Source organism: Balaenoptera ricei, chromosome 4 (assembly GCF_028023285.1).
Source record: "Balaenoptera ricei isolate mBalRic1 chromosome 4, mBalRic1.hap2, whole genome shotgun sequence".
Taxonomy (NCBI): domain Eukaryota; kingdom Metazoa; phylum Chordata; class Mammalia; order Artiodactyla; family Balaenopteridae; genus Balaenoptera; species Balaenoptera ricei.
The window spans coordinates 36,485,898-36,506,470 of NC_082642.1; the positions used below are offsets into that span (position 1 = coordinate 36,485,898).

The window sequence follows — 20,573 nt, forward strand, 5'->3', positions numbered from 1 at the left end:
AGAACAGTATGGAGGTTCCTTAAAAAACTGTCATATGACCCAGCAATCGCACTACTGGGCATATACCCTGAGAATGCCATAATTCAAAAAGAGTCATGTACCACAATGTTCATTGCAGCTCTGTTTACAATAGCCAGGACATGGAAGCAACCTAAGTGTCCGTCGACAGATGAATGGATAAAGAAGATGTGGCACATATATACAATGAAATATTACTCAGCCATAAAAAGAAACAAAATTGAGTTATTTTAGTGAGGTGGATGGACCTAGAGTATGTCATACAGAGTGAAGTAAGTCAGAAACAGAAAAACAATACCATATGCTAACACATATATATGGAATCTTAAAAAAAAAAAAAGTGCTTCTGGAGAACCTAGGGGCAGGACAGGAATAAAGACGCAGATGTAGAGAATGGACTTGACGACACGGGGAGAGGATAGGGTAAGCCTGGACGAAGTGAGAGAGTGGCATGGACATATATACACTACAATATGTAAAACAGATAGCTAGTGGGAAGCATGCACATAGCACAGGGAGATCAGCTCTGTGCCTTGTGTCTACCAAGAGGGGTAGGATAGGGAGGGTGGGCGAGAGACGCAAGAGGGAGGGGATATGGGGATATATGTATACGTATAGCTGATTCACTTTGTTATACAGCAGAAACTAACACACCATTGTAAAGCAATTATACTCCAATAAAGAGGTTAAAAAAAAAAAAATTCCCGTCAATATGAATCTACACTGTCCAATATATGTGAGCATCAGCTACATGGAGCTATTTGGATTTAAATTCATTAAAATTAAATGAGATTGAACATCCACGTCCTCATTCTCATTGCCCTCATTTCAAGTGCCAAATGGCCACATGTGCTCTTGGTTATGGTATCAGATCAGGATGAGAACTAGAACATTCCCATCATCACAGAAAGGTTGATTGGACAGCACTGCTCCAGAACAGTTCTGTTGAATAGATATATAACGTGAAGCACATATGTAATGTAAAATTTTCTAGTAGCCACATTTGAAAAACTAAAAAGTAGGTGAAGTTAATTTTAATATATTTTGGCCCAATATATGCCAAATATTATTTCAGCATGTAATTAACGAAAAGTAATGATGCATTTTGCTTTCTTTTGCATTGTCATCAAAATTTGGTATATATTTTACGTTCACAGCGCATCTTAATTTGTTTTTTTTTCTTTTCTGGTATTATATAATTTTTTTTTTTTGCACTGCAAATTTTTTTTCCTTTATTTTTATGGAGTTATAGTTGATTTACCATATTATATAATATTATATATGTTTCAGGTGTGCAACATAGTGATGCACAATTTTTAAAAGTCATACTCCATTTATAGTTATTATAAAAGATTGGCTGTATTCCCTGTGCTGTACAATATATTCTTTTTTAATTTTTTGAATTTGAAATACAGTTTTTAAAGGTTACTTTCCATTTACAGTTATTACAATATTACAAAACATTGGCTATGTTCCCTGTGTTGTACAGTACATCCTTGAGCCTGTCTTACACCCAATAGTTTGTACCTCCCCCTCCCTTATCCCTATTCTTCACCCCCCCCCCAGCCCTGGTAACCACTAGTTTGTTCTCTATATCTGTGAGTCTGCTTCTGTTTTGTTATATTCACAAGTTTGTGGTATTTTTTAGATTCCATGCATTAGTGGTATCATAACAGTATTTGTATTTCTCTGTCTGACTTATTTCACTTAGCATAATACCCTCCAAGTCCATCCACGTGCTACAAATGGCAAAAATTCATTCTTTTTTATGGCTGAGTAATATTCCATTATATATATGTACCACATCTTCTTTATCCATTCATCTGTTGATGGACAATTAGGTTGCTCCCATATCTTGGCCATTGTAAATAATAATACTATGAATATTGGGGTACATGTATCTTTTCGAATTAGTGTTTTTGTTTTCTTTGGATATATACCCAGGAGTGGAATTGCTGGATCATATGGTAGTTCTGTTTTTAGTTTTTTGAGAAACTAAAAACTCCATACTGTTCTCCACAGTGGCTGCACCAATTTACATTCCCTACAGTTTACAACAGTGCACAAGGGTCCCCTTTTCTCCAGAACCTCACCAACATTTGCTGTGTTCTCTTTGATGATAGCCATTTTGACAGGTACGAGGTGATATCTCACTGTGGCTTTCATTTGCATTTCCCTGATAATTAGCGATGTTGAGCATCTTTTCATGACAACACGTCTTACTTTGAACTAGCTACATTTCAAGTGCTTGATGGCTATATGGCCACCATATTGACCAACACAGTTCTGAACTTTTACACCAGAGTTTCTCAACTGGGATATATTAAAATGATTGTGGGACAGTGCGCTGTGTAGTTCAGGGACCACTGCTGTAAGCTTTGGGCTTGTAAGTGGTGCAGATAGGCCATTCCTAAGATGATGGAGGTGGCCAGATTGCTAAGACTCAATCTGTGTATAAAGAACATAAATATTAGTTTTAAATGAATTTTAAAACACCAGTGTCAAGTTCCTGATTCATCCCTCCCTGCCACGTTTCCTCTTGGGATTAACATACACACACTACTGTATATAAGACAGATAACCAACACGGACTTAGTATATAGCACAGGGAACTCTACTCAATATTCTGTGATAATCTATATGGGAAAAGAATCTGAAAAAGAGTGAATGTGTATATATGTATAACTGAATCACTTTGCTGTACACCTGAAACTAACACAACATTGTAAATCAACTATACTCCAGTAAAATTTTTTTTAATTAAAAAGTAAAAATAAAGCACCCATCTATTTTTCAGATAGGTTGTCACTACTAGTAATTTCTCGAAAAGACACATTTTGGCAGCATGAACCAACTCAGAGTGATACTGTTAACTGAGTTATTTAATCCACTGTTAATAAGTACATAGACAGCTTACTGACTTAAAAGAAGCAATAAAATTTGGAGTTCTGACTGAGAGCCAGATAAAACTTGGAATGGGCACAAATGGAATATATGTTATCTGCAGACATGGCCCAGTTTGTGAAATATCTCCTGCCCTGTGCTTTTGAGGTCCTTCTTTGGTGGCACTATTGGTGACTCCTTAATTAGCCGACATTATATAACTGTGGTAACCATTCTTGGAAAATCATCTTAAAATTCCTCAAAGTGACTCACAAATTATATCTTCAGATTTGGGAAATGTGTCTCTGCACACTGTTTCATAGCTGTGTGCTCTCCTGTGTGTATTTTTTAAACTAAATTTCATCTACCTTGAAGTAATGTTGTAAGTACAAACCTATAATTTACTTTTAAGCCCTTCCTTCTAATAAACTTATCTATGTGTATTGCGTCTAATTATAGCTCCGGGCGTAACCATGTGTATTATTCATCTAAATGAGTGAGCTTGTCTGGCAACAAGGGCTGTTGTTGGCAAGGTTTTGCTGTCATCTGGCCTGAATATTCCCGTCTGCCTCACTGTCTGCTTCAGGAGAGGGAGGTCAGTGGTCAGATGGGGCAGGGAGGCTGGACCCTGGTCCCTAATACCACGTTTCAGTACTTGGCCATAAACTTGGCTAACTGTGATTTTATTTTATTTTATTTTATTACATCTTATTTTAAATAAGAGAAATCAAACTGTAGAAATAAAATTGAACTCTCCTTCATTCTCTATGTTCAGATTTCCTCCCCTCACCCCCTCCAATTCTCCCCTGTTCCTTGCACAGCTACCATCTTGAATTTAGGTGTATTTTTCCAGTTCATTTCCTGAAAGACATTGACATAGATATGTATCCATAAATGATATAAAATGTTGTTTTATTAATATGTTTCTAGTTTCTGTAGTAGGATCACACTGTACCTGTGCTACAACTTGCTGTTGGTATAGTTTATCTTAATATGAAAATGTGATACAGATCTAAGAAGATACCTAACTCCTAAATAAGTTATGAAACCTAGTAATAAAACAGCTAACTCCTGAATCCACCACACATCCTGAGAAGTAGAACATCCCCAGAACCATTGAAGCTCCTGTGTGCTACTTCTCCACCCTCTGATTCTACCCAGGAAACTCCTCTCTGGAACTTTTTGTGTATGTCCCTCCATAATTTATTTTCCTGTTTACTTTTAAACTTCGAAGAAATAGTGTCATACCGTATATATTCCTTTTAGACTTGCTTTTTTATCCAATATGCTATTTCTAAGATTTATCAGTGTTAGTCTATATATTTTCACTGCTATGTAGTATTCCTTTGGGTGAATGTATCCATTTTTCTGTCAGTGAACATCTGTGTTGTTTCTAATTTTGCTGTTACAAATAGTGCATCCATGAACATTCTTGTACATGTCTTCTGGTGCATGTGTAAAAGTTCTTCTGGGGTATGTACCTAGGAATGCAATTCCTGTGTTGTATTATAGAACTGTCTATATTCAACTGAACTAGGGAAGTCCACGTTCTCATTCAGAGTGATTGACACCCTCATCAACAATGGATAGTTCTTGTTTTTCCACATCTTCATCAACACTAGGTTTTGTCAGGCATTTATTTTTGCCTATATATTTTGTGAAATAATATTAACTTGTAATTTTAAGTTTCCTTTCTCTTATTTTAATGAGATTGAGCGTTTTTCATATGATGATGGCCATTCGTGGTTCCTCTTTTTTCCTTTCTAATGGATCGTTAGTCTTTTCCTTATTGATTGATAGGAATTTGTATATTATGGACACTAGAATTTTGTCAGTTTTATATGATCCAAATATCTTTTCTCAGTTTATGGCTTGCCTTGTCACTCTCTTTAGTCAAACTCCAAAACTTTTGACTTTTGCACTTAAGTGTTTAATCCATCTGCAACAGAGTTTTACATATTTATTGAGGTAGAAATCAAATTTCTCTGTTGTCCAAAGACAAAACTGTTTTCTTAGCCCCATCAGTTCTGACATATATCAGATTTTCATATGTGTGTAGAAAAGTTTCAGGAGCTTCTTGGAGCTCCCAAACTCATTCTAGAGTCAATGTGTCAAGTTCAGTTTTTTTAAAAAACTGTTGGACTGTGGATTAGAATTGCATTGGATCAGGGAGAAATTGACATACCCAGGATCCTGGGTCTTCCTACCTATAAACTTGGTGTCTTCATCTATTGATATTTAATTTTCTTGAGTGTATTTCAATGTGTTTTATAATTTTCTCCATAAAAATCTTACATATTTTTTATGAAATTTATTCATAAGTTTCTTATATTTTTAATACTATTATAAAAGGTGTCTTAAAGTACATTTTCTAATTTTGCTGGTGTGTTGAATGCAGTTGATTTTGCCTATTGATCTTACATCCAGCTACTTTGCTAAACTTTTATTAAATTTAATAAATTGTGTATCGATTTGGGGAGGTTTTTTCTGTGTACATAAATACTGCAAATGCCAACAGCTTTATTTCTTCCATCCCAATCCATAAATCTTTGGGGTTTTTTCCTGTGTCTTTCATACCTTGATGAACATGAGCTCTAGCACAGTAATGATTAGAAATGGATATAGTGGGCATCCTTGTCATGTTCCACAGTTTTTAAAGGGTGTGCTTTAATATTTTACCATTGAATATATAGTTGCTATGAGGTTTTAGTATATGCTTTTTATCAGGTTAAAGATGTTTCTTACTATTCTAATTTTGCTAGGAGTTTTTATCTTAAATAGCTATCATTTTTAATAAAAAAAAGCACCTATGGAGTGCTTTTTCTGCACCTGTAGAGATTATCATTTTCTTCTACTTTAATGTGTTATAAGGTAAATTACAATAATAATTTTCTATTATTAAACTATCCTTGCATTCCCAGAATAATCTGAACTTGGTTAAGATGCATGCTTTTTTGGATTTTGGGTTTTTTGGGGGGTATTTTTGGTGTCACCATACAAAAATGTTCCATAATTATTGACTGTATACTTCATACCTGTGACTCATTTATTTTGTAACTGCAAGTTTGTACCTCTTAATCTCCATCACCTGTTTCTCTCATCCACCAACCCCTCCTCCCTTCTGGCAACCACCTGTTTGTTCTCTGTATCTGTGAGTCTGTTCTGTTTTCTTACATGTATTCTTTTGTTTTGTTTTTTAGATTCCACATGTAAGTGAAATGATGTGGTATTTGTCTTTCTCTGTCTGACTTATTTCACTTAGCATAATACCCTCAAGGTCCATCCATGTTGTCCCAAATGGCAAGATTTCATACTTTTTATGGCTCAGTAATATTCCATTGTGTGTATATATATGTACCACATCTTCTTCATCCATTCATCTATCGATGGTACTTAGGTTGCTTTTTGTCTCTTGGCTAGTGTAACTAATGCCGCAGTGAACACTGGGATGCATATATCTTTTCAGTTACTTTTCAAATTACTGTTTTAATTTCTTCAGATAAATACCCAGAAGCGGAATTACTGGATTGTATGGTAGTTCTATTTTTACTTTTTTGAGGAATCTCCATGCTGTTTTCCATAGTGGCTATACCAATTTACATTCCCACCAACAGTACACAAGGGTTCCCCTTTTATTCACATCCTCGTCAACACTTGTTAATTGTTGTCTTTTCGATGATAGCCATTCTGACAGGTGTGAGGTGATATCTCATTGTGGTTTTTTGTTTTTTAATTATTTATTTATTTATTTATTTATTTATTTATTTATTTATTTTTGGCTGTGTTGGGTCTTCATTTCTGTGCGAGGGCTTTCTCTAGTTGCAGCAAGCGGGGGCCACTCTTCATCGCAGTGCGCAGGCCTCTCACTATCGCAGCCTCTCTTGTTGCGGAGCACAGGCTCCAGACGCGCAGGCTCAGTAGTTGTGGCTCACGGGCCCAGCCGCTCCGCGGCATGTGGGATCTTCCCAGACCAGGGCTCGAACCCATGTCCTCTGCATTGGCAGGCAGATTCTCAACCACTGCGCCACCAGGAAAGCCCCCTCATTGTGGTTTTGATTTGCATTTCATGATTAGTGATGTTGAGCATCTTTTCATGTGCTTGTTGGCCATCTGTATGTCTTCTTTGGAGAAATATCTATTCAGGTCCTCTGCCCACTTTTTAATAGGTTGTATGTTTTTTGATGTTGAGTTGTATGGGTTCTTTGTATACCTTGGATATTAACCCCTTATCGAATGTATCATTTACAAATATCTTCTCCCATTCAGTAGGCTGCCTTTTCATTTTGATGATAGTTTCCTTCACTGTGCAAAGGCTTTTTAGTTTGATGTAGTCCCATTTGTTCATTTTTGCTTTTGTTTCCCTAGCCTGAGGAGACATATACAAAAAAATATTGCTAAGATGTCAATCTTAGATGTCAAAGAGTGTACTGCCTTTGTTTTCTTCTAGGATTTTTATGGTTTTAGATCTTACATTTAAGTCTTTAATCCATTGTGAGTTTAATCATGTATATGGTGTGAGAAAGTAGTCCAGTTTGATTCTTTTGCACGTAGCTGTCCAGTTTTCCCAGCACCATTTATTGAAGAGGCTGTCTTTTCCCTATTGTATATTTTTCCCCCTTTGTCATAGATAAGATGCATACTTTTTTGATATACTGCTCAACAATGAATTTTTTGTAGATATGAACTAATTTCAAAATAAGAAAGAAGACAAATCTTTGTTGGCAATAAAATCTTCCCAAGCACTTTAACAGGGTTTCCCACTTTGCTACAGGGTGTGAGGGGAATTTCTGGCTGTTAGATGTACATATTAGCTTGATGGGGCAAGAGGAATACTGGAGCTAAACAATAATCTCACTTTGCCTTCTGTTACCCTGGGAGAATTAACACAGTTAAGTTGACTTGTGTGGGCCTTATTTTCCTCAGTGAGTTTCTCTGCAGCTGGGGGACGTATGTTTGCTGCTAGTAGCCATGTGGCTTCCCTTGCTTCACTGTTAACCCAACATCATCATCCAATAAACATTTACTTACTAGGCACTGAGGACAAGGCAAAATCTGTTCCTCAAAGAACTTCCAGGGAGGGATGTAAAAAGCAAACAGTTACACAACACAGGTATAGAACAAAAGGAGGCATCTTATCTTTTACAGACCACACTAGTTGGAGGGTGTGGGCGTTGGCCAGGAATCTTTGGGTGGAGAGACAAAAGAAGATTCAGATGGGAATGATACTTGAGCTGAGTCTTATGAATGATGAACATTTACTGTGATCTGCATGAACCTCTTTTGTGTTCTTAGTTAACAAAGGATTAGAGTATTTTTTTTCTCTAGTGTCCCTTGTAGCTTTGAAAATCTATCTTTTTGACGCTATATCACCCTTTTCAGGATCTCAGAAATAATTTTATGCTTTATTAAACATTTGTGCTCCTACCTCTGGTCTACGGTCCTTGGAATCTTTAGTTTCATAAGTTTAGGGTTATGAATGGCAAAACAGAATCTTCTTGGTTCTGTTTTATTTAGTAATACCAACATATTTTACTTAGTAATACCAACATATTTCATTTATAGAATACTGATGATATTGACAGGTGACTCCTTATGTAGAATTAATCTATTAACTTCGGTGTGTTTTTATGGAATGGCTCAATTTATTGTTACCATAAATAGATATTTTTTAAATGCCAAGCTTTATTATAATCTCTAAGCACATTTCATTTGTATGTCTTATTTCAGTGCTGGACCCAAAGGAGACAACATTTACGAATGGAGGTCAACTATATTGGGACCCCCAGGATCTGTCTATGAAGGAGGGGTGTTCTTTCTTGACATTACCTTTTCACCAGACTATCCATTTAAACCCCCCAAGGTCAGTATGAAGTATTCATCCATTTTTAGCAATATGTATTGTTGCATATATATATGTGTGTGTGTGTGTGTGTGTGTGTGTATATATATATATATATATATATATATATATATATATAAACGTCTTCTTCAGTGTACATACCTAGGAATGCATGTCTGTTCTCTTAGCATAGGCAACTTCCCAGGGCTGATTGTATGTAAATGGAAACAGAATGTGAAAAATTTATTCCCTCACCCCAGCCCTTTACGCATACTTCGTTGCTTTTTTCATCCTTCCTCATGTCGCCTTTCTGTGGTACATGCTTGAGTGTAACATAAGACAGCATGTTACGGGTGGAAGCAGGGGCAGAGGGTGCACTGGTGCCAGCCGTAGAACCAGGGGAACCAGACCTGACCTGGGGGTGAGGGAGCCCACCACGGCCAGGCTTCAGGCGCCAGCTGCCAGCTTTGAGTTCGACACCTCCAGGGCTCAGCTGCCCATGTGAATTCCACATGCGCTAGAGTGGAGAGTGTGACCCACAGAGACTGAGAAATCATGTCAGGGAAATGCAATAAAGGAGAATTTATAATAGTCCATTAATAAAAATGATGGATTAATGAAAAGCCATACATAAATGAAGGAAGTATAAGAGCAGCGTCATCAGAACATGGGCGAATTTTCACTTACTTAAGACAAGATTATATCCTTTGAGAATTCTTCACATAACTTTCTACTGCCTGCAAGTCGGTCACTTGACGACTTTAAATTCATTCTTTTTTTTACTTTTTAATTTATATTGCAGCATTTTTGATTAACAATGTTGTGTTAGTTTCAGGTGTACAGCAAAGTGATTCAGTTATACATATGCATGTATCTATTCTTCATCAAATTCTTTTCCCATTTAGGTTATTAGAGAATATTGAGCAGAGTTCCCTGTGCTATAAAGTAGGGCCTTGTTGGTTATCTGTTCTAAATATAGCAGTCATTCTCCACTTTGGAAAGGAAAAGACCCAGAGGACATTGACTCTGTCTGTTGGCCACCAAGCAGAATTCTTACTTCACCTGGCTTAACTTCTCAACGTAGAGGGAAGTAAAACCTATTTGAGTTGTCGGTTGGAGTGAACAATTTAAAAAGCAAGGCTCAGACTAGACCTTCACCTTCCTGTGATCCCCTTCCCTGGCTCCTACCTCCCCTCTTTTATTTTCCTCTCTCTTCCTTTCTTCCTTTCTTTCCATTGAGGTTTGGATCTTGTTTTGGTATCAAAGCAAAAAGTAATAACTATCATTTTACCAAATAGGAAACCCGTGCACAGAGAAACTAAGTAACTCCCCAGCATAATCCGAACGATATCAGGATTGAACCCAGGAAGTCTGGCCCCAAAGCCCCTGTCCCTCACTACATTACACAGTACATTTTATCCAGAATGACAGAGCTGGTGGCACTGGGAACACCCAGGGCTGCATTTGGTCAGTTTTTAGTGATGAAGCCCCAGTATAACTGATCTTTATTTTCTCCTTCTACTGGGTGGGGAACCTTCTGTCTTCCCTTCTACTTTGGACCAGCCCATAAGTCATCTGGTTTTACCTGTTGCACTGCCGGTGACGTGAGGACCTTCTTCTGCAGCCCCATCAGTAACGGAAGCACAGGTGGTGAGGAGGAGGGAAAACTCAGATCAGGCAGTTGTGCTGCTTACAAGCCTGGTGTGGTCTGTTCTGTGAAACATACGTATCACAGAATGCGTGGGCTTATCCAGCTTCTGCATGACAGAAATGTGGAGATGAAACACACCCAGGAGGGAAAACGGATTAATAGGTTAGATAAAGTAATTCCGTTTCTGAAAAGGCCTCCTTGATGGTCTGGAAGGATCGGCCAAAACTAACAAGATGGAATGTAAACGGCTCAAGGTATAGTATTTATTTCATTGAAAGTTCAGAAAGAAATCATGATACAAGATAGGAAAGAGAGACTTACTTTATTGTCATGTAAATAAAATGTGTGGCCTTCTGACTGAGTACAATTCTGTGGGAACTTGAAGTTCTTGAAGCCTTAAGGAGATATTTTTAGGAGAACAATCTCTGGAACTCTGAACCCATCGGATGGTATCAGGGGTGCCTCATGCCCTTCTGAGCTCTTCATTTTCAGAAGGACAAACAGGAATAAGCTGGAGAGGGAAAGAGCTATTAGCATTCTTGAGTTTCTTCACTGGAGTGGGCGTCCGCGGTGTGAACCCATCTCTCCTCCGAAACACCCTAGTAAGGCTGGGATGTTCCCTTTCACAGAGGAGGGGACTTAGATGAGGTTTGGAGAGGTTTTCTAATAATATACAGCCAGGAATCTACTGAACTTGGCCTCCAGGGACCATGTGCTTTCCACTGAATTATACATAGTTACCCTGGAGATGTTTACTAGGAAAAATAGGACCCAGGAGGAATGTGATAGCTGTTCTCTGATGTTTCAGAAACTGTGTGGGGTTAAACTTGCTCCTGGATGGCTGGATGGGACAAAAATAGAAGCAGAAGGGTGTCAGTTACAGGGAAGCAGATTTCGATTCCACGTGAGGAAAATCTGACCCATCCCCGGACAGTCTACGTTTGAATAGCTTTGCCTCTGAGACCAGGCTTCCCTTTCCTGGGAGTGTTCAAAGAAAAAAGCTGAATTAGAACCTGTCAAGAATACTGCCAGAAAAAAACTAAAAACTAAGTCCCTCCAGTGGATGAATTTGATTAGACAATCTATTAGGACAAAGAAAAATCAAACTTTGGTAATCAAATTATCATTTAAATGCACATTTATTAGAAACCCGTGGGACGTTTTCAAAGCAAATTACCACCACATAATTTATCAGTTTGGGAAATCGGATTTTGTAAACAGAGGTGTTACTCTAAAGGGGAAAGTTTGCCAGTGTCTTGAAAGCTGTTCACTAAAACAAAGACTTACTGATAATTTGGAAGTTTCACGCCCATCCTTTCTAGTCTCCTGTTACTCTAAATAGTCCATATTTGTGATTAAGTCTTGTTTATTTCTCTTTTGCCTTCATCCTTTGCTCTTTTTCCAGTAATCTTAGGCACACACTTCGATTCATGCAGCATTTTCCAGTGCTCTGAAGAATGAACCAGGGTAGCTGTAGGTGTCAGAGAGAATCGTTGATGAGAGCAGAGGTTCACAAATCAACCTGATTCGCCATCTAATCGTTATCAGATATCTACCATAAAATGAGTCTGTTGTGCCACTGAATCCATGAGATCCCTTCTCCCAAACTCTCAGACGGGGAATCCTTACTGAGAACTTTTAACTACTGTCGTGCTCAAATCTGTCACTTAAAGGGCAGTGGAGTGGCTTGGATATCTCTTCTTGCCACAGGGACTTTTTGAGTATCCCACACTCCAGCACCTAACTTCTCACAGTTTCAGAGGAACCATTCCAATAATTCCTTCCGGAGGTCACCTAACTTCTAACAAGGCAAGCAAAACACATTTTTCATGCAGTATGTAAATGTTCATTACACTTAGTATACTAGTTTTAAATCAGTCAAGTACCAGTTGTACTGTCAAATGCTGTATCTCAGTACAATTTTTAGTCCACTGATTTTTTTATCTATCAATATGTTTATGCCTCTTTTACCAAATGCATGGCCTGTCTGTCTGTATGATACTGGTAGTCGTCTCTGATGCCAAGTCTTTAGTTGAAAACTTAACCACCAATGATGTCATTTCTCTGAGAAAATATCTGTTTAGTGAAACTTTATCCAGGAATAGTATATATATGGCCAGAAAGAAAAGCATAATACTCCCGTAACCTTGTCTGTGGAGCCTTTAACCATACTCAAATATTTAAAATATTTTTGATCAAAAAAAAAAAAAAAGCATCATAAATCACTGGTATGTCCCAAAGTCTTTTAATACTGTATTTCTTTTTCAGTATAGACATACATTTTAATGTTATAATTCAGATGTCTATTTACTTGTAAAGTAGGAGTTGTTTTATATCTTATTGGGGATTACATTTGCACACTCATATCATAGATAATTACTCCTGTGCTCAAAACCAGCACTTTTTAAATAGTCTAATGTGTAAATATTTTCATGTGTACTTGAAAAATTCAGAAGCAAAATAATGGAATATGTTTTATTCCTATCGTATTTTTTTTTCTGCTAAAAACCCTTTGAAAAGATTGTGACACACTGTGTCTGGTGTTTCGTATCTTAGAGATTCTGATGACATACATCCTAAGGATAAGGGGTCTTGTTAGGTAACGGGTCAGAGCTGTGTTCTTGTGGTAGAAATACATAGACATAGGCTATTCCTAATTGGCTTTTTCTGTCTCCCTGTGGATCTGGATATTTTATAAAATAAATAAATAAGTGGACCTTCTGCGTAGATCTAAGAGTGGGTCGGTAGAAGGATCAAACGTGCTTGTTGTTTACTTTTAGTATCTCGGCCCACCTACGCCCCAGTGAGATGCACTATATTGATGCTCATATCTGTTACTGGAAAGCATTGTTTTCGTGGTAATGGCAGGACAGTATCTGCCAGTAGGTATTTTCCAAAAAGGAATGATAAAATTTGTGCCTAGGATGTTTAAAAAAAGTAAACAGAAAACCTACAGGCATACATATTTGTTTGAGGAAAAAAGCTCGTTAGTATTAGTAGTCTCTAAAAGCTTTTTAATATAGCGTGTTCTTCCATTACAAATTGCATCAGATACATTTTAAAATAAATCTTAACTTAGAGATCACTTCAGAGTGTACTGTATGTTTTATGGTTTGGTTTTGTTTTTTATGAAATTAACTGTGGTTTGCTTACTAATGAAAAGTCAGTTAATAGGAAAGGTATTCATTGCTTTCACACAACGAAATAGATAATTTAGGTCTGTTAGATTTTCAAATTTTTCATTTTCTTAAATTGATAGGTCGAGGCTAATTGTGAATAAAGTAGCTAACTAGTTATACAAGAAGCAACGACACCCAGCATTTGAAAGCCAGAGAGAGTTCTGAAACTCAAGTTCATCAGGGATTTCCATAATTTTATTCTAACTAGGTTATTATTATTCACTTGCTTTTGTTGTTGTTGCTGCTTCTGCCGCTTCTCAAAGAAGAAAGCTGACAGTGTCCCCCAGCATTTTCAGAGAGAACAGTGGTTTACATGTGTAACCCAACTGCCTGCTCATTCACTCTGGTCTTGGAGAGAGAGCACACAGTTGTCATGGAGTGACATGAATTTACTTGTCTTTAACCTGCGTTCATGCATTCATATAAAGCCTGGCCATGGATTCACACAGATTGGCTTGCCTATTTGACACGTCCAGTTGAACACCCAGCGGTCAGGTCCCATACCAAACTGTTGATGACACAACCCACCCGACTCCTGCCAATCCAGGTCCCTCAGCGCTCCCCACCTCAATGTATGGGAACTCCATTTCTCTAGTTGCTAAAGCTTAAACTCTTGACTCTCACACAGCCTAGCCAGATCCCATCTCACCAGCTCATAATAAATATTCAGACTAAACCCAGATCTAACCATTTAGTGATACTCTTTCTAGTAGTAACACTCTGGCCCCAGCCTCCACCAGCTGCTTCCCTCCCCTGGATTATTGTGGAGTCTCCTATCTGATCTCCCTGCTTCGGCCTTATCCCTCCTGCAGTGTATACCCCTGCATCAAATGATCCATTTATAGTGTGAATCAGAGTATGTCCATTCTTGGCCTAAAAACTCTCCGTGATTCTCACCTCACTAAGTAAAAGCACGCAAGGCCTTACAGAATCTCGCTGAAATCGCCAGCTGTCACTCTTGGTTCAAATACTCTAAGCAGGCTCCTCCCCTGGAGCCTTGACCTGTGCTCTTCCTTCTGCCTGCACTGTCTTCCCCCAGAAGTTCACATGGCACACTCCCTTCCTCCCTGCAGGTATCTGCTCAGTGTCACCTTGCAGGGAAGGTCTCACGTGACAACCCCCGACCACCTTATGCTCCTGAACTCCCCCTACCCCACCTGCAAACGTGGCTTTTCTCCATAGCACTTCCCCCTCCTGGCATCCTGTGTTTTTCTCTGTTTATGACTTGGTGATGCTTCCCTTTCTCCTGTTAGCATGTAAGCTCCACGAGCCCAGGCACTTGTCTATGTTTATGTCACTTCTGAATTCCCAGCACCTAGAACAATGCCTGGCGATGCAGTAGGCCTACCATAAAAATGCGTTGAATTAATTTAATCCATACAGCTTTGCCGTGGAGACAGCATTTACCCTCCCACACACACTTCATAGATCAGAGAACTGAGGCCCGTGGAGGTCACGTGGCACACAGGTCACATAACAAGTAGGTAGCGGAACTGGAGTTCAAACCCAGTTCTCAACCGAACCTTTCATTCCCCAGGTATAGAGAAAATTTAAATTACTTAAATCCTGGAAGAAGGCACACTTGTTCTTGGATTTTACACTCTGGTATAAATTCACTATATTAGATCATTCTCTAAAACAGGTTTTGGGGAGGGAGATGAAAGAGGTGATCCAGGGAGGGAAGAACGCTACGAAGAGATTCTGAGTCCCTTGCAGTTTTGCCAGAGGCACCTGGAGCTCTTCACCAATGAGTTCCTAGTTAGCAGACTCTGCAGTATTAAATCTGTGTGGAACAGTAAATACTGATTTCTGGATTTTGCTAGCCCTAAGCTAAAGGAGAAGTCATTTCCTGGGTATAAAAGGGGAACACACCTCAACATAATAAAGGCCATATACGACAGACCCACAGCTAACATGATACCCATTGGAGAGAAATTGAAAGTGTTTCCTCTGAACTCATGAGCAAGGCAAGGATGCCCGCTCTTACCGCTCCTATTCAATATAGTCCGAGAAGTCCTAGCCAGAGCAGTTAGCAACACAAAGGAATAAAAGGCATCCAGATCAGAATGGAAGAAGTAAAATTGTTACTGTTTGCTGATGATATGATCCTGTATAGAGAAAATCCCAGAGAATTCGTCAAAAAACTGTTGCAATTAATCAACGATTTCAGTAAAGTGGCAGGATACAAAATCAACATACAGATATCAATTGCATTCCTTTACACTAATGATGAAGCATCTGAAAAAGAAATAAAACCATCCCATTCACAATAGCATCAAAAACAATGAAATACTTAGGAATGAATTTATCCAAGGAAGTGAAAGATCAGCCCAATGAAAACTATAAAATTTTGCTGAAAGAAACTGAAGACACAGACAAATGGAAAGACATCTCATGTTCGTGGATCAGAAGAATTAATATTGATAAAATGGCCATACTACCCAAAGCCATCTACAGATTCAGTGCAGCCCCCATCACAATGTCAAAGGCATTCTTCACAGAAATAGAAGAAACGATCCTAAAATTTGGGCAGAACCATGAAAGATCCTGAATAGCCAAAAAAGAACAAAACTGGAGATATTGTGCTCCTGGATTTCAAACTGTACTACAAAGCCATAGTAATAAAAACAGGTACTGGTACAAAAATAAGCACATCTACCAGTGGAACAGAATAGACATCCCAGAACTATATGGTCAACTAATATTTCAACAAGGGATCCAAGAATGCTCAATGGGGAAAGGATAGCCTCTTCAACTAATGGTGCTGGGAAAACCAGAAACACAGAACAATGAAATTAGACCCCTGTCTCACACCACTCAGAAAAATCAACTCAAAATGGATCAAAGATTTAAACATAAGACCTGATACCCTAAAACTTGTAGAAGAAAACATAGGGAAGAAGCTCATCCTTACTGGTCTTGGCAGTAATTTGGGAGGCACAACACCAAAAGCACAAACAACAACAAAAATCAACAAATAGGGCCACATCAAACCCACAAGCTTCAGCACAGCAAAACAGACAAGTAACAAAATGAAAAGACAGCCTACCAAATGAAAGAATATTTCTGCAAAGCGCATATTAGTAAGAGGTTAATGTCCAAAATATATAAAGAACTCAGTCAATTCAATAACAACAACAGCAACAACAAAACCGATTGACAAATGGGCAGAAGAACTAAACAGACATTTCTCCGAAGAAGATACACAGATGGCCAACAGGCATGTAAAAAGATGCTCAACATCACCCATCGTCAGGGAGATGCAAGTCAAAACCACAATGAACTATCACCTCATACCTGTCAGAAAGGATGTAATCAAAAAAGACAAGAGACAACAGGTGCTGGTGAGGATGTGGTGAAAAGGGGTCCCTATCTGGTGGGAATGCAGATAGGTCCACCCGCTATGGAGGTTCCTCAAAAAAATTAAAAATGGATTTATTTGTCATATAATCCAGCAATTCCACTTCTAAGTATACACCCAAAAGAAGTGAAAACAAGGAATTCAACACGATATATGCACCCTCATTTTTATCACAGCATTATTGACAGTAGCCAGGATACAGAAACAACCCAAATGCCCATCAATGGATGAATGGATAAAAAAGATGTGATACATATACACAACAAAATATTATTCAGTTGTGAGAAAAGAAAATATCCTCCCATTTGTGACAACATGGGTGGACCTTGAGAACATTATGCTAAGTGAGATAAAGACAAGTACTGAATGATAGCACTTATATGTGGAATCTAAAAAAATTAAACGGGCTTCCCTGGTGGCGCAGTGGTGGAGAATCCGCCTGCCAATGCAGGGGACACGGGTTCGAGCCCTGGTCCGGGAGGATCCCACATGCCACGGAGCGACTAAGCCCGTGCGCCACAACTACTGAGCCTGCACTCTAGAGTCCGTGAGCCACAACTACTGAGCTCACACGCCTAGAGCCCATGCTCCGCAACAGGAGAAGCCACCGCAATGAGAAGCCCGCGCACTGCAACAAAGAGTAGCCCCCGCTCACCGCAACTAGAGAAAGCCTCTGCACAGCAATGAAGACCCAACACAGCCAAAAATAAATAAATAAAATAAATAAATTTATTTTAAAAAAGAAAAGAATGAACTTGACATGAAATATCTTAGGCTTATGTAAGGAATCTACAAATCCTGATCTAGGGTCATAATCAAAGACCTAAATAAATGAAAAGAATAAATAAATAAATAAATAAAATAAAATAAATTAAAAAATTAAACGTGTAAAAAACAGTAAAACGGTGGTTACCAGAGAGGATGGGGCTGGGCGGCAGGGTAAAAGTAATGGTGTTTAAAGGTACAAACTTGTAGCGAGTAGTAAATAAGCCATAGAGATGCACAGTATAATGAATATAGACCAAATACTGTATTATAATTATACAATTGATAAATATCGCTACATCGGCAGTCATGTTACAGTATACAAATTTATCAAAGTAACACATTTTACACCTTAAACTTATACAACGTTGCGTGTCAAATTTATTCAAATAGGTAGGGAGATCTAGAGAGAGAGAGAGAGAGAGAGAGATGGATAGATGGATAGATACATACATAAATGGATGGATGGATAGATAGATGCATAGATAGATCGATGATGGGTGGATAGATGGATGGATAGATAGATGGATGAACTGACTAACTGCTTTTCTACGTGGAGACCCTGACCCTGGGCTGGCTGGTCTTCAGCGTTGCCCAGTTGAGCTGGCAGGAAGCTGGGCTCTGCTCTGGCTCTGGAACTCCTCCATCTCCATCCTCAACCTGCCAGGGACCAAATTCCTCCTCCTCTGCTGCCAAATTGTCCGTTCCCTGGAGGGACTCCTTTACTCCTTCCCTTCTCCCTCATCTCTGTCCTCAGCCTTTTCACCACGGTGTCGCCACGGGCCTGAGCATCCTTAGGACCATTAGCGCTGAGCACTGCCTGTCGGTCTCATGGCCCGTCTGGTACCACTGCCACTGCCCGAGACACGTGCCAGCTGTCGTGTGCGCCCTGCTCTGGACCCCATCCCTGCTGAATGTTCTGGGGGGGACTCCTGGGGCTTCCTGTTTCGGGGTTCTGACCAGGTTTGGTGTCCGGTGTTTGATTTCGTCACTGCCGCATGGCTGATGGTTGTACTGGTGGCTCTCTCCAGGTCCAGCCTGGCCCTGCTGGTCGGGGTCCTCTGTAGCCCCCAGCAGATGTGGTGACCGGGCGCCACGTGGTCATTCCACTCACAAGGCTGATCTTTCTTCTCTTCAGCCTGCCCTTTGGCTGTGCTGGATTCCGAATGATTCCAATCTGCTCTTATATTATCTCAGAAGGACCAGATGATCCTGTCTCTTAACAGCAGCACCAAGCCCATCATTGACTTTTTCTTTGGCTCCTTTAGGCACCCGAGGCATCAGAGACTCTCGGGTTGGTTCTCCAGGGGACTTTGGAGGACATAACTGGGGTGAGGAACAGTGGAGGAAGCCTTCCTCAGGAAACCGTGGCGATTTCAGGAAGCAGGTTCGTGCAGTGATTCTGTATCAAGCAGGGTTCAGTCAGAGCAGTGGTACAGCTGGTCCTCCACATCCACGGAAATACTCCAGGATCTGCAGTCAGTTGAATCCACAGATGCAGAACCCAGGGATAGGGAGGGCCAACTAGGAGGGGCTTGAACATCCTCGGATTGCCATGTCCTCCGGGAGTTACTGGAACCCATGCCCTGTGGCTACCGAGGGAAGACTGTACTCATAGGAGAGTCTACATGCAATTGTGTAAGGAGATATATATGTAGCTGTAGGACCCCACACAACGGTAGGTTCTGGTTAAATTGCCTCTGGGAGGCTGTTGTCTGATGCTAGAGCTTGAAGTCTGCAGGGCAAGCTAGAACCCGGGAACATGAGCTAAAACCCACGAGAGCTGTCGGGAACTCATGTCAGTCTCTCATCGCCTGCGGTTGTGATGATACAGGAGTTCTGCAGAAGAAGGTGGCTCCCGGCGCCATCGAGGTAAATAAACACGCCGCCGGGCCAGGAGTCAGAGGAGCTGAAGCAGTATCCCGGGGAGGGTGGAGCCCTGCGCCAGTGACATGAGCCTACAGAGAAGCAGCAACACCTATGAGCACCCTGATGCCCTGGCACCAGCCTTCCACACATGGAAACCATCTCTCTGCTCCCTTCTTTCCAACCACCAACTCTTGCGCGCAATGCCTCTTGGCGCCCACCTAACCAGACACATGTATGGAAGGGAATTCTGTGCAACGCAGTTCAGCCTAACCAGGCTGGCACTTTTCAGACCCATCACCACTTACCATTGTCAACTCGGCACCCGTAAACACCTCATTAAACCCCACTTAAGTCCAAACAAGATAATAAAGCAAAGTCAAGCTTCTCCCTAACCCTGACACCTACACCGTGTACACCTGAAACATAGCATTCTTTTTCCTAAAAGAGGATACATCTTTTCATGTGCTATACACCATTTATATATCTTATTTGAAATGTCTGTTCAAGCTCGCTATCCATTTTTATGGTTGTTTGTCTCTTTACATTGATTTGTTGGCACTCTTTATATATTTTAAATAAAAATTCTTTGTCAGATTTATGTAGTACAAATATTTTTTCCCAGTCTGGGACTTGCCTCTTCATTTTTGAAGTATCTTTTGGTGGGCAGAGGTTTTTGCTTTTTATGTACTCTATCAAATTTTTTATTTTATGGTTAGTGCTTTATGCTTTCTGAGAAACCTTTGACTACTCCCAAGGAAGCAAAGGTATTCTCCAATATTTTTTCTTTTTTTTCTTTTTTTTTTTCAATTTAAAGGCCTGCCTTTTATTCTGACATTACAGCTTTTTGCCATTTTATTGTTAAAATGTCCTTTCTTTCATGAAATTACGGTCCTTGTACATTGTAGATAGTAGATCCCCCTCCCACTCATCTGTTTATTTTCCAATTATTTTTACAGTATCATAATTTTTGCTTTTACATTTAAATGTATGAGCCATTTCAAATAAATT

The 20,573-nt window shown here is 39.5% G+C and overlaps 1 protein-coding gene across 1 annotated transcript in view; it reads left to right on the forward strand.

Annotated features, from left to right (window-relative positions):
• The window catches only part of LOC132364607 (ubiquitin-conjugating enzyme E2 E2), a 360,874-nt gene that overhangs the window by 267,313 nt on the left and 72,988 nt on the right, over positions 1-20,573 (forward strand). Inside the window, exon 4 of the mRNA XM_059920408.1 lies at positions 8,629-8,761. Within this exon, the coding sequence (XP_059776391.1) occupies positions 8,629-8,761 (133 nt within the window). The remainder of the gene's footprint in view (positions 1-8,628; positions 8,762-20,573) is intronic.